A 13717-nucleotide genomic window follows, 5' to 3' on the forward strand; every position below is an offset into this window, starting at 1 on the left:
CCCGAAACTTGGAGTTGGGGTTTAATAAATAAAAAATCAGGCCCTGAGATCCTGAACCGGTGTCTATCAAATCAGTTATCTGGCCAGGAGAACTTAACACTGAGAGTTTGAGTCTTAAAAATCAGGGATACGTTCAAGAGATCGTGAAACAAGGAGTTGAATCTAGAAAAATCAGGGATGAGGCCAAGAGACACCCGAAACTCAAAATTCGAGTCGTCTGAGAGTGAGGAAACAAAGTTTCAGCAGTTTCTGAAAAGTTACGTTTCCACAGTAAGTTTTTATTTTTCCTGGGGCCAGAACAGAAACGATTTCATAGACTTAACCGAGGATGACCTTTAACTATTTTGAACAGCATTGCTCTTACACTTATTATGTAAATTACACATGCAAATTAAAAACGAAATAGTAATAAATTTCCCATTAGTATACAGCAAAGTATTAATTTGTTTTGTATAAGGACAATCAGACGAAGACATGCTAAATCATATTTACGTTTTCACATTCTATAATTGATGTGCCCGTACCTTTTCTTCGTAAGAGTTAACTCCTCTACTAGGAGTCCACTATTCTCTTGCATTATTTAATAGTAGTTGTATCGGTCATGACACAGAACGTGGTCTAACAAGAATAAATCATTATAAAATAAATCAAACGGGCACATACCGACTGGATGGGTCTGTTGTCGTAATTTTGTGTGTTGTACGATTGCTTAATCTGAATCACACCTCCATATCCAATGCAATCTACCACACTGTCGTCTCCCTAGAAAACAGCAGACAAAACTGTATTTTCTTTCACAAGAAAATAATATGAACTGGAGAATATAAGAAGAAAAAGGAGAAGGCAGGAAGAATAGGAAGGTAACCAAAGGCGGATGACTCGTGAGAAACGAACTATATTTGTTTGGCACTGCCTTCAGCAACACTTTTCTCAGTTCATAGTAATATATAATTTGGCTTTCACAACAATACATAAAAAAGAACAAAATAATGATCACTTCTCCCTAAATAGCCAGTTCTTGCATTATACATATAGCAAAGAAAGATTAAAAGAAATTGTTTTTGGCACGATTGTTTTAAAACGATAAAGTATCTTAGAATGTTGATTACCATTTTAGTATCGGATGAAAATCCTATAGCTATCCAGTCATCCAATTTTCCACGGCCTTGAATTTCGAAGTCGACGTGATCACCAACGTCACGCCATGTGACCAGAAAGTTGCAAATGTTGTTACTGCAGTCAGAGAAGCATCCCTTAACCGTACCACAATCATTATCCATCAGGATGTGACCCCTTTGAATCACTGCAGCCTGTGTAATATAAAAAGAACGATACATCATTAATACAAAATACAATCGTTAATCAAGAAATATCAGAGCTGCACGTGGACTATGTTGTTTTATCTTTAAAACATTTGATGTGATCTGCCTTAAGTTGACACGAAATAATGCGAAAATAATGCGCGTGCTTATATTTGTATATCTCACTGCAGTTGGCTATACAATTGAAGTTTAGCACATAGTGTGAATGGATACTGTTTCCTAGAGGTATATTTGATACATTCAATTACGGCGAGTATCTGGTGTACAACGGTTTCTCGGTACACGACACTCAGACTACATATTTGCATACCACTCAATCAATGTTACATATGTTCCAACGAAATTATTTCATAATTGATCGCAACAAAACTATCATACGAACTTGACAAAACGTGAAATAGAGTGTTTAATCCAAGCAAATGGCTGGTTTACGACCAGGCAGCCAGCCAGAGATCTGATAAGAATAGGATGAAGAATTATAAAATACTGTCTAAAACTTGTCAAATTTATTCTGGTTAGAGTATTTCTGTTTTCAATACCCCATATTACCGATAATATTATTTCAACACAAAATGTTGAGGCTTAATATTTGAGAATATTTTACAAATTAAGTGAAACTAATTTAAACTGTTTGTTTCATAAACAACGAAATACACAAACATTAATGTTTTGTTTACAAGAAATAATACAATATTCAGAAAAAGTGAATGAAAATGTTTTTGCAAGTATTCATTTATGTAGTTCTATTTTACGAGAATGCAAACTGAAAACACTAAAAATACTCTCTGTAGATTTTTTTCAGAAGCAAAAGTAATAGTTAGGAAAGTATAGATCAAAGTAAAAACCTGTTAAAATTAATATGTTGTTATTTTTTCATCAAATCCACATTAGAATGCAGCGTTAATCATCGGAAGTCAACAGATGTTTTGGCCAAACTCCAGTTTAATACATCTTCTTGAGGCTATGTAACGAGCAAATAAATTTTAATACCAGTGACTTCGCTGTGATTAGTTGCTTTTCAGAACCTTGTCCAGTAAGTAGATCATTGTTGAAAACAAACGAGAAAAAGAAAATTTCCTCTGTTATAAAAATGGTTAAAAATAAAAATTAATGTATTCGAGCATGTGAGTTTCGCTTTATTTATAAAAAAGCAAACAATCTGGGAATATGTTTCAATAAAGGAGTGCCAACCAAGAACAATCACCAGATGAATATTTACCGGGGGTAAGTAAACAACCTGGGAATATGTTCCATCCTCGTCCTGTACATATATTATGATAATGATGTAAAGACATGAAGATATCTTCCTAAAATCTATATTAAATTTTTATCAATGATTTTTCAAAATATGCAGGACAATGTTGTATAAAGAAATCAAAAGCCAAGCCTTACAGAAACTAAATAATGCCAAAAAATGCTAGTATACAAAAACGGTGATTATCAAAATGTGAAAACTATGATTTATTTTGTGGGGTAGCTAAGCGTTTTACATGTATGCTAAGTGTGTGTGTGTCTGTGTGTGTGTGAATAAATGACATGAATTCTCGCGTCAAGATACCATGCATCATATCTCATATATCTGGAGACACTCATCGTTCAATACTTCGCTTATATACACCCTAAGGTTCTACATCGCAATGTTCCTACTCAATATGTCACAATACCTCCCACGTGCAAAATTTCCGATAATATCCAGTCATGCCCAAAAAAAGCATCAGTTGCTTTTTACTGTTAGGCACTGGTAATTCGGAGATATTAATCATAATTTCTACAAGTTTAATTTGACCGTGTCCCACAATAGTTCCTAAAAATGTAACACAAGCACGGTGAAACTCATTTTTGCTTAACTTAATTGTCCAATTTGCATATAACCAAGCCTATCAATGAATATCCGAATGGTTTCCAGGTGATCTTTCCACGTCGATGTATATTATGACGTTATTGATGCACGCATCACATCAATCTATACCAGATTTTATCATGTTCATTGAACGCTTGACTGCTGAGGAAGATTGTTTTAATACCAAATGGCATCACTTTATAATGATAACGTCCATCTGGATTGCATATGCCGGATTTTCTTGCTCTTTCTTTGAGGGAAATTTGTCAAAATCCTTTCATATGGTCGAACATAGTTTGCATTTCCAATTTCTTCAATGCAGTCATCGATTCTTTGTATTGGAAATGACTCTGTTTAGGTGACAACGTTCACTTTTCTATAGTTAATACACATATGGAAAGCATAATCTGGTTTCGGCACAAGAATACATGGTGACCTCTAATTACTTTTATTTCGTTGTATAAAATCATTCTCCAGCAAATACTTCATTTCCTTTTTCAACATTCCTGCTGGAAAGTATCCATCTTGTAAGGATGTAAAACTTACAATTCCAAACGTCATGGTAGACAGTATATGTTCGTAATCGATTGTCTGTCAACAAGTGTTAATATTCACATAACAGCTGCTTTAATACGCTCATTTCTTGTGCCTGTAGAAGTGAAAGTGCTTGGTCCAGATTCTTACTTCCATATTTCGAAGACTGGTTAAGCCAAAGTTGGCAGAGCCCGATTGCCATTTATTAAATTGTCACTATGTGGGGCATTTACAACTTAATTAACTGACCGACTAACAGGGCTGACACTATAAAAAATACTCCTTTTAGCAGCTTTATATGCCAAAGTTGTTTCTATTTTCGCCTACCAGGAGTGTTAATGATATAATCTGAGTCACTTACTTTCTTTTTAACTTAATAAAGATAATAAGACTTCACCTAATGAGGATTTTGAGGTATGGGCAAGAGAGCCAGAACTTTATCACCAGGCAGAAATCTCATTTCCTTTGTATTTTGGTCATACCTTAACTTCATTTTTGACTCAGCCGAGTGAAGATTAGTTCTTGTTGCTTCACAGGCCTTTGACAACTTCGTTTTGAAAACAGAGACATAACCAAAAAGATTAATATCTCAATATTTGGCTGATAGAAGTTTCTCTTTAATAACTAAAATGGTCTACGGACAGTATGTAAAAAATAGTTCAAAAGAACTAAAACCTAATGATTTTTTAAAACAAATTCCTTAACAGCAAACAATATTAAATGAACACCTTGATCCCAATATTTCCTGAAAGCAATATAACTTAATCATATTTTTGAAAGCCTGATGACATATTTTCAGAATATATTAGAATAAAGAGAATGAGTAGTTAAAAGAGGATCACTATGATCAATACCTTTGACTGATCCAAACAAGGAGTGAAAGTGACCTCATCAAAAGCCTGACCAATACACGTCTCAGCTAAAGGAATACTTTTCTTATCAACATCATTCTCAAGAGCTTTCTTTGCCATAGCTCTGGTAACTGCAGAAGCTGGGAATAAATCAGGGATTCTTTTTCAATTGGATCTACTTTCTGATCCAAGCAAAGCTTGTCAGTTACAAGTGGATTAACCACAACCTTGTCTCCATCTAGGTCGTTGCCTAGTAATAAATGAATTCCCTCAAGGGATAAAATAGTAACTGTTCCGACTGTCACGGGTCCTGAGACTAAGTCTGATGACAAGTTTACATAATGGAGAGGAACATTAACAAAGCCGCACTCGACTCCCTGAATAAGAAGACTCTCATTAGAAGAAGACTTCGCAGAAAAAGCCAAAATACTTGACAACAAAAGACTCTTAGAAGCTACTGTGTCCCTTAAAGTTTTAATAGTGATAGGATTGGCTAAATCACCCAAGAGTGATATAGAACCCTTCGATATGAATGGTGTTCATAATTTTCCATAACAAAATCAGACAGGGGTTTGTTAGACCCAACAAATGTATTGCTTTCAATACATGACCGTGACCTTGACCTCTTAGAAATAATAGCATTTGGAATAGGTCTGTCTTGATTCTGATGCCTTTTTTTCCCCCTGTTTGTAGCAATCAGAAATAACGTGTCCTTTTTTGCAATAGGTAAACGTAGGAAGAGACACGGATCTTGAATCAAGCTTCTCCGAAGTTTGATTTTTAGAAGTTGTGCCAGTTTGAGATTTAGAAGGGCTTGTATTAGGCTGAAATACTTTTCTGCCATAAGACTGTTGAGTAGAAGTCTTATTTACAAAAGAAACTTTATGAGCTAAAGCATAATTCTCAGCGGCACGAACAGCATTTTCCAAGGTTTCGATCTTATGCTTGTCAAGATAAACCCTAATGTCAATATGGACACACTTCTTAAACTCTTCAACCAATATGAGTTTTCTGAGATTTTCGTAATCTTTATTAACCTTTCAAGAAGAGCACCACCTATCAAATTGTCGTGCTTTTTCCTATGCAAATTCGACATAGGTCTGGTCAGCTTCTTTTTTATAGTTTCTGATATTTTGCCGATAAGCCTCATGGATTAACTCATAACCCATCAAGATATAGTCCTTAACTACATCATAGTCAGTACTCTGTTCTAGTGACACTGAATTGTAAATATCGCTAGCTTTACCAGTGAATACACATTGCAATATTAGATTCCAGTACTCTCTTGGCCACTTAAAACTCTCAGCAATTCTTTCAAAATGAAGAAAATATCTGTCTACTTCTTCTTCCAGAAGAGGAGGTACTAACTTGATATTTTATAAACATCAAAAGTAGGAGAGTGTTTTCCCTTTGCCATCTCTAATTCTTTTATTTGAATTTGAAATTCCCTCTCTTTCCCTCTTTCTTCCTTATCTAATTGCAATTGCATTTGTTCGATTTGTAATTGCATTTGTTTGTCTTTCTTTCTTTCTTCTGCTTGTAAATGCTTTTTCTTGTAACTACATTTGTCTTTCTTTCTCTTTTTCTTCCGCTTGTAAATGCATGTTTTTCTCTCTGCTCACTCTCTTTTAGCAACTCCATTAATCTTATGTCCATCTCTTTCTGAAACTGCATTCATCTTGCTTCCATCTCTCTTTCCATTTGTATATTTTCGATCTGAAACTGAACCTGTCTTATCTCGAATTCCAACTTGTTTAGCTGTACTTCCATTTTCAAAATTTTCAACCACTCCTGAGTACAGTTTTAAAAGATTCTCTACTTTTGATGATATTTTAGAAAAAGCTTGTCGATTTCACAAAGATTTCAAAAGCTAGGGGAATTCAACTTTCAAAAAACAAAGTTTTCTGAAATATTCTATCCAAAATTCAAAATCCAGGACGAGCTACCCAGTTCTTATATTACGTGTTAGGCTCTAATAAACATTAACACAGGAAAGAGTGAAAACATCAAGCTTTGAAAAAAATTAACAAATAATTTATTTCCCTGGAAAAATACTGTAAAAATAAAAAGTATGAACTTACGGTTTTAAGAATCAAATCCAAAATGTATCCAAGAAGAATCCACGAATAAAATCTTAGAAGTCTTAATAATAAAAGGTTCTAATGAATTCAAGTTCGAGTCCCGACGAAGAATGCAAGATGGAAGGAGATGACGTATACTGTATCCTGTATTATGGTGTGGTCTACAGTTCCTTGTATAAACACAAGAAGAAATCCGGTGTTTGAAATTCGAATAAAATTTTTAAGAAATGTCTTTGTTCAAGAATTCTGTAAGAGCACTCAAAATATTTCCAGAGAAACGAATTAATCTTTTAGAATCCAAATATCCGAAGAAAAATTAACATATTACTCGAAAACTGGCTACAGCAGAAGGAAACGAATTGACATCAATCGTTTTTAAACCCAGACTGTCCAATCTCTCTCTAAGCAATGGTTTAAAACTTGAATAATGCGTAAAACAGATTCCCGGATAAGGGTCACGTGATCATGTTTACATATAAAAAATCACGCAGCCCTTGTTTATCCTTGATAAGAACCAATCATTTTACTCCGATAATAAAAGTTGTTTACTTCACTAAATCTATTTACATGTATAGGGTGACGTATTCAATACAGCCTCGATCTCACTCTTATTATTCCCACAATAAAAAGAAATTTGAAAATAATTTGTTGACGTGACTGTTACTAATTATGAATTAAGGTCGGGAGCCAGGTCAGCCTTATGTTTACAAAAATTAACAGTCAGGTCAAACTATTTTTTGGAAAAAGTATGAGTTCCTCGTAAACAGAACTATATTTTTTGACATATAATAAAATTAAAAAATAGACAGATTTTGAAACTTGCAAACAATTAAATCAAATATAAATTAAATCAAATATACATAACAGTTCAACTAACATTTGACAAGTGTGACAAGATCTACAGAACTTAGAAACATCACTTTCAATTTCCAGCGATTAAGAATGATTCAAGTTCTTGTTATAGGTCTTATTGACCAATAAATGACCATCCAAAGGAGCTTTCTTGGCTAAACTAAACATTTCTTGTCTCTACGAATCTGGAACAATAATTTGATAGCTCACTGACTACTAATCACCAAGAAGTAGTTCAGGACGTCTCTATTTTTCATAAGGACTCTCTTTGTAACAAACTAACAATCGGGTACTTCTGTAACCTTTTCGACAATAGCCCTCTGAAACAAGCGAGAGATACCACGATCTACTTCCGGTTTGACATTGAGTGTTTGTCTTTTGCAGCTCTGATTAGAATTGAGAGAATGTGTAGTTAAAAAGGGATCACTGTGATCAAGACCTTTTGATTATCAATATAAGAAGCAAAAGTGACCTCATGTGTAAGCTAAAGAAATATTATCCTGATCAACTTCATTCTCAAGAACTTCCTTTTTGCAACAACTCAAGTAACTGCACAAGCTGGGTATAAATCAGGAATTTCATTTTCAATGGAATCAGTATCCAAAAAACAAGGCTTATCAGTTACAAATGAATTATCCACAACCTAATCTCCAGCTAGACCGTTGCATTATAATTAATGAATACCCTCACTAGATAAAGAATAGACTGTTCCAACTGTCATTTGTCTTGAGACTAATTATGATGACAAATTTACAAAATCGAGAGGTATATAATTAAAGACACACTCCCTGAATAAGAATGCTTTCACTAGAAAAAGATTTCTAAGAAAAGGGCAGTACGTGACAATAAAAGTCTTTGAGAAGCTTCTGTGTCCCCTAATATTTTGATAGGGATAGGCTTATCAAAATACCAACAAGTGATATAGAATCTTTCGATACGAATGCTTCTTAATTCTCCATAATAAAATCAGACTGTGGTTTGATTGACCCAACAATTTTTTTCTATAGCTGACTGTGACCTTGACATCTTAGTAATAAGAGAATTTTAAATAGTCATTATTCTGTTGCTATTTATAAGTTATAGGAATTAGAAATAACATCTCCATTTATCGTTGTAAGTGGATGTAGGGAGATGTAAGGATTTCTGACCATCTTATCAGAAGTTTGATTCATAAAAATTATAGCAGATTGAGATCTGGAAGTACTCCTGTGAGACTGAAGTGGTTTCATAATAAAACCTGCTGAGAGGAAAACAGTTGACAAATGAAACTGTGTGAGTCAATGAATAATCGTCGGTTGTACGAGCAGCATCTTCCAATGTTTCTACCTTGTGCTCATCAAGATCGGTGTTGACATCACTATTCACACAATTCTTCAACTCTTCAACTAATCTGAATTGTGTAAGGTTTTTTTAATCTTTATCAACCCTCTTGATTGAGCACCACCTAGGAAAAACAGTTATTCTATTTCCATACAAATTCGTCATGAATTTGCCTGGTTTTTTGTCAACAATTTTCCTAAACTTCTGGCGATATACCTCAGGTACCAACTCATGACCCTTAGGCACATCACAATATTAGAAAAACATCGATCTACTTCATTTATTTAAAAAGAGAGTACTAACCTAATATTTTTTGGTAAAATGAAAACCTGAACTTAACTGGGAGTGCTGTATGCTTGCCAGTTCTAATTCGTTTAGTTTAAATTGCATTTCCATTGCTTCTTTTCCATTTTCATTTGTATTTCTCTTTCTTCCTTCTGGGTTAGGATTTGCATATTTTCTTTCTGAATCTGATGTCTTCTTAACTCTTTTTCCATCTGGTTTTTTTAACTGTCCTTCTTTAATTTCATTGCAGAGTCTAATAGAGACTTACTAATGAAACCCACATTATTGTTATCAAACTATTCTTTACCACCAAATACTGTATCAAAATATTTATATTTCCCATTTTGCCAAAGATGCTTTTGCTTTCGAACTAGAATAGTGTTTGCAAGCTCCTGAAATGTGTCATCTTTTAAAGAATCTAAACCTTGATGTGTCAGATCAGAAACAAATGTTTCCACTCTAGTTGACAATGTGAAACCTTGTTGGTTTCACTAAATTAAATCATAATACCAGAGAGCAAGAAAATAATGACGCAAAGTGAATTTAAATTTATATAAAAACAAATTGAATTTCTCTAAAACAAATTTCAGAAATTGGTATCCTGGACGAGCATCCAATAATTTTCTACTCTACTATCCTAAACTAAGTAACAGAAAGAAGCAAATCCAAAAAGTTTTGTAAACCTTAAAAAGTAATTTCGTTTTCTAAGATATAAAATGAAAATTTAAGAGGAGCGAATTGTAATTTTAATTAAATCCAAAAATAATCCGACAAGTTTAATCACAAGTCCAAAAGTGTTCCGAATGAATGTGCTAATGTACCAGTATCCTTGAATATGCTGAAGTGCCAATAGTCTTGATGATACATAATGGCTGTTTATGAAACTCCTTTGAATAAATTCACATGAATAACGAATTATTGCTTTAGCCCAGATACAATGAGCACTTTTTAATTTTCCAACAAATAATTTAAATAAATATTTCCCCTCAAATTAAATCAAAACACAACATTAAATACATCTGCAGACTGATATCAGAACAAGAACACAGGAAATATTCCTACTCGATCTATGTCCCAATGCCTCCCACGAGACATATTTCACAATACTTCATGTCGCAACAGAACCAACCTGACTTAATCATCCAATATAAATCACATAAACCTGTAAACAGGTGCGTTGTTACCATCGATTTTAAAACTAGTCAACAATTATGTATAGCTCATTGCAATCTACAGTCATACACCAAAAGAAAAGACACATTACTGATAATAATAAGTTCCTTAGAGGCCTATACAAATTTGTTTAGAAATCCCTACTAAAGCCAAACACAGTTTTGTACACGATATCGACTTCGGGAGAAAAAAATGAATTCACAAAGTTTGTTCTACAACTCTTGATGGCTAAATAAAGCTATTAGACATTCTTGCCGTCAAATTATAATTAAAGTGTTAGGCAACAAGTCTTAGTTGCCTAACTTTAACCCAATATTCTGAAAGCTATATCTGTGTAAACATGGTGGGGTCAAAGGAAAAAGGACAGAGAATTGGATTACTCTCTTGCAAGCTGAAATAGGTTGAAAAGGTCTATTTTTCTCATTTCCGTTTGAGATACAGTGCTGCATATGATGGAATATTCTATATATTAATATTAGTGCTGTTGTGACATATTTTAAATACAGTTCCAAATTGAGGTTTGGCTTCTTACATGATTTCTTAAAATTTATTTATCATGTTTTTGTTCTCACATAAAAATAACCCGTCTTCCTCACTAAAATATTCAAAGAAACATTTAAAAATTCACACAAAAAGCTATCAAATAGAACACCTTAGCCTGGCCACTTAGAGAAAAAATTAACCTTACCTCACAGATAAAGACCCACAAATCTTTAGCATGAAAAATCATATTATTTCTTTCTTTTAAAACCAGAAACCAGGATTTTCCATTACAGTTAAAAAAAATATTTAGGAACAGTGTTTCTTCAAGAACCATCATCTTCAATATATTCAGTTGCTGTAGGTTTCCAGGGTTTTTTTCAGAAATAAAAATGTCTATCTTTACTAAAACATTAGAACTAGGCCAATAAAATGTCTCTTGGTTTCAAACCACTATAATTAAGCATATAAAATATATGTAGAACAAAGCCTGCAAAATGTAGATTATATCACAACAGTAGAACGAAGCCGATACAGAGTCTATTGGTACCAAAACAAAAGAACTAAACCTAACAAATGTTTATTGGTACCAAAACAGTAGAACTAAGTCTATAACAAGTTTATTATTATCAAAAGAGTTCTTCTAAGTCTATAAAATTTATACTAGAAGAACTATGCCTATACAATGTCTATTGGTATCAAAACAGTAGAACTTAGCCTATAACAAGTTTATTATTATCAAAACAGTACAAGTCAATAAAATTTCTACTAGTAGAAATATGCCTATACAATGTCTATTGGTATCAGACGGTAGAACTAAGCATGTAAAATGTTTATTCCAGCAAGTGAGCAATAGGTTTCATCACGTGGCATTCACAATTTACATATCATTATGCTGTCAGAATTGTCCATGACTTTCAGATCCTGCCAGTGAACGTTACGTGTCTGATTTAAAAATTTAAACAGATATTGATTTTCAGTTTGTAAGGTACCATTTGTCTGTCTATAAGGTAGGTAAATACCTGTGTGTTTTGGATAGCGTCACCCATGTAAAAGTGAGAACTCTACAACGAACAAAGTAATAAATACGTACCTCTTCCACAGTCTTCTCAGTGGTGGTCCGCGTGGTGGTTAAAGTGGATACGGGTACAAACGGTAGCTTTCTTCTTACCGGTGGTACTATAGGTGTAACTGTAGTACGTGACGTGGTGGTAGTTGTGGTGGTGGTAGTTTTGTTGATTATTGATCGAGTAGGGCTGATTATGGGAGACTTGATATTAACCCAGAATTCGGTGTAGTCTGCTACAACAGTGGCGCTTTAATAATAATAATAATAATAATAATAATAACAACAACAATAATAATAATAATAGTAGTAGTAGTAATGTTCACCATCCTGCATCTCCCCGATCCAGGAATCCCAGGCACCAGTCTTAAATGCTCAATCTTGCATTTCTATGTACAATCAGCTAATGCATATATGGTCAGAGAGCGGACTTATTAGGTTCCCATGTTAAGGCATCCGGATGGACATTAGCCAAGAATGTCAGAGAGTGGACTAATTAGGTTCCCATGTTAAGGTATCCGGATGGACATTAACCAAGAATGTCAGAGAGTGGACTAATTAGGTTCCCAAGTTAAGGTATCCGGATGGACATTAACCAAGAATGTCAGAGAGTGGACTTATTAGGTTCCCAAGTTAAGGTATCCGGATGGACATTAACCAAGAATGTCAGAGAGTGGACTAATTAGGTTCCCAAGTTAAGGTATCCGGATGGACATTAACCAAGAATGTCAGAGAGTGGACTTATTAGGTTCCCAAGTTAAGGTATCAGGATGGACATTAACCAAGAATGTGGTGCGGACCGTTTATAGTGATGTCTAGCACTGGGGCATCATGTCGCAGACATGTAGCATGATGTCCCACTCAATCACATTATCCTGACACCAGGTCAACCATTCCAGTCCTAACACTAATCTCTTCATGCTGAGCGCCAAGCAAGCCAGTTGCTAGTACCATTGTTATAAGTCTTTGGTATGACTCGGCCGGGCTCAACTCACGACTTCCCGTATCCGAGGCTGACGCTCTAACCACTAGGCCACCGAACCAGTTGGAGTAGAACTGAAAAATTTACTGTGATTTACTGTGAAATATAGAAAACACCCTTCATATTCGGGTAATGGAGATAGAACTGTATCTATCTCTTCTCACTTTAACTGCATACATGTCTGATGCTAAGGAAGGGTTTGTTTAAGTGACTTTGTGTGCAATACTCCACATCATCTCTAATCCCTACCCGAAGAAGGTTGGTGCCGTTATATGTAGGAGTTATAAACAGTTTTAACGTTTTTCGGAGCACTACAACAGATTTTTACATCTTGTAGAAAATATACAAGGCAATCGAGGCGTGAAATTCAGAAATGTTTAAAAACGTCAGTTTTCATAGACTAAATTTGACAAAAACGTTCACAAACATACAAACACAAACAAAACACACACTTACAAATATAAACACACACACGCAAACACACACACACACACACACAACTGGAAATGGCTTTATATAACAGTACACATGTTACAACTCCATTGCTCAGACCCCAATTGTCCAAGAGATATTTAGTTTTCTTTTCACCCAGTCAGATTTCTGATATTTAATCCCATTTCACTTAGTCAAATTAGCACAGAAGGCACGTTGCGCTTAGTAAAATTAGTGCAGGATGGATGTAGTACTTACAACAGTATGATATTTCCTACGTCTGTGTCCGGAGCTGTCCACTGGGTAGTCACGCTGGACTTCAAATTCTTTGATGAGTGTGTCAAGGCATGTCCACCCTATACGAAATAGTAAATGTGGAGAAAAAATGTTCAGTCACTTCCCACTAAATTTCAGACAATTGAAATGTTCCTCGAAACCAAAAATTGTTTTAGATTGGATATGCTGTTACAATTATGTTTATAATGGATTCTAGTAACTG

At 34.4% G+C, this 13717-nt stretch overlaps 1 protein-coding gene across 1 annotated transcript in view; it reads right to left on the reverse strand.

Moving 5' to 3' along the window:
* Nucleotides 1-13717, reverse strand: part of LOC149806584 (ferric reductase 1-like) — a 95987-nt gene that overhangs the window by 19484 nt on the left and 62786 nt on the right. Inside the window, exons 4-7 of the mRNA XM_089955082.1 lie at nucleotides 13477-13574; nucleotides 11832-12054; nucleotides 1110-1310; nucleotides 664-762 (exon numbers count right to left, since the gene is read on the reverse strand). Coding sequence (XP_089811208.1) covers nucleotides 664-762; nucleotides 1110-1310; nucleotides 11832-12054; nucleotides 13477-13574 — 621 coding nt within the window. The remainder of the gene's footprint in view (nucleotides 1-663; nucleotides 763-1109; nucleotides 1311-11831; nucleotides 12055-13476; nucleotides 13575-13717) is intronic.

The sequence above is a fragment of the Sinohyriopsis cumingii genome, chromosome 1 (genome assembly GCF_028554795.1).
Source record: "Sinohyriopsis cumingii isolate HCF-2022 chromosome 1, ASM2855479v2, whole genome shotgun sequence".
Lineage (NCBI taxonomy): Eukaryota > Metazoa > Mollusca > Bivalvia > Unionida > Unionidae > Sinohyriopsis > Sinohyriopsis cumingii.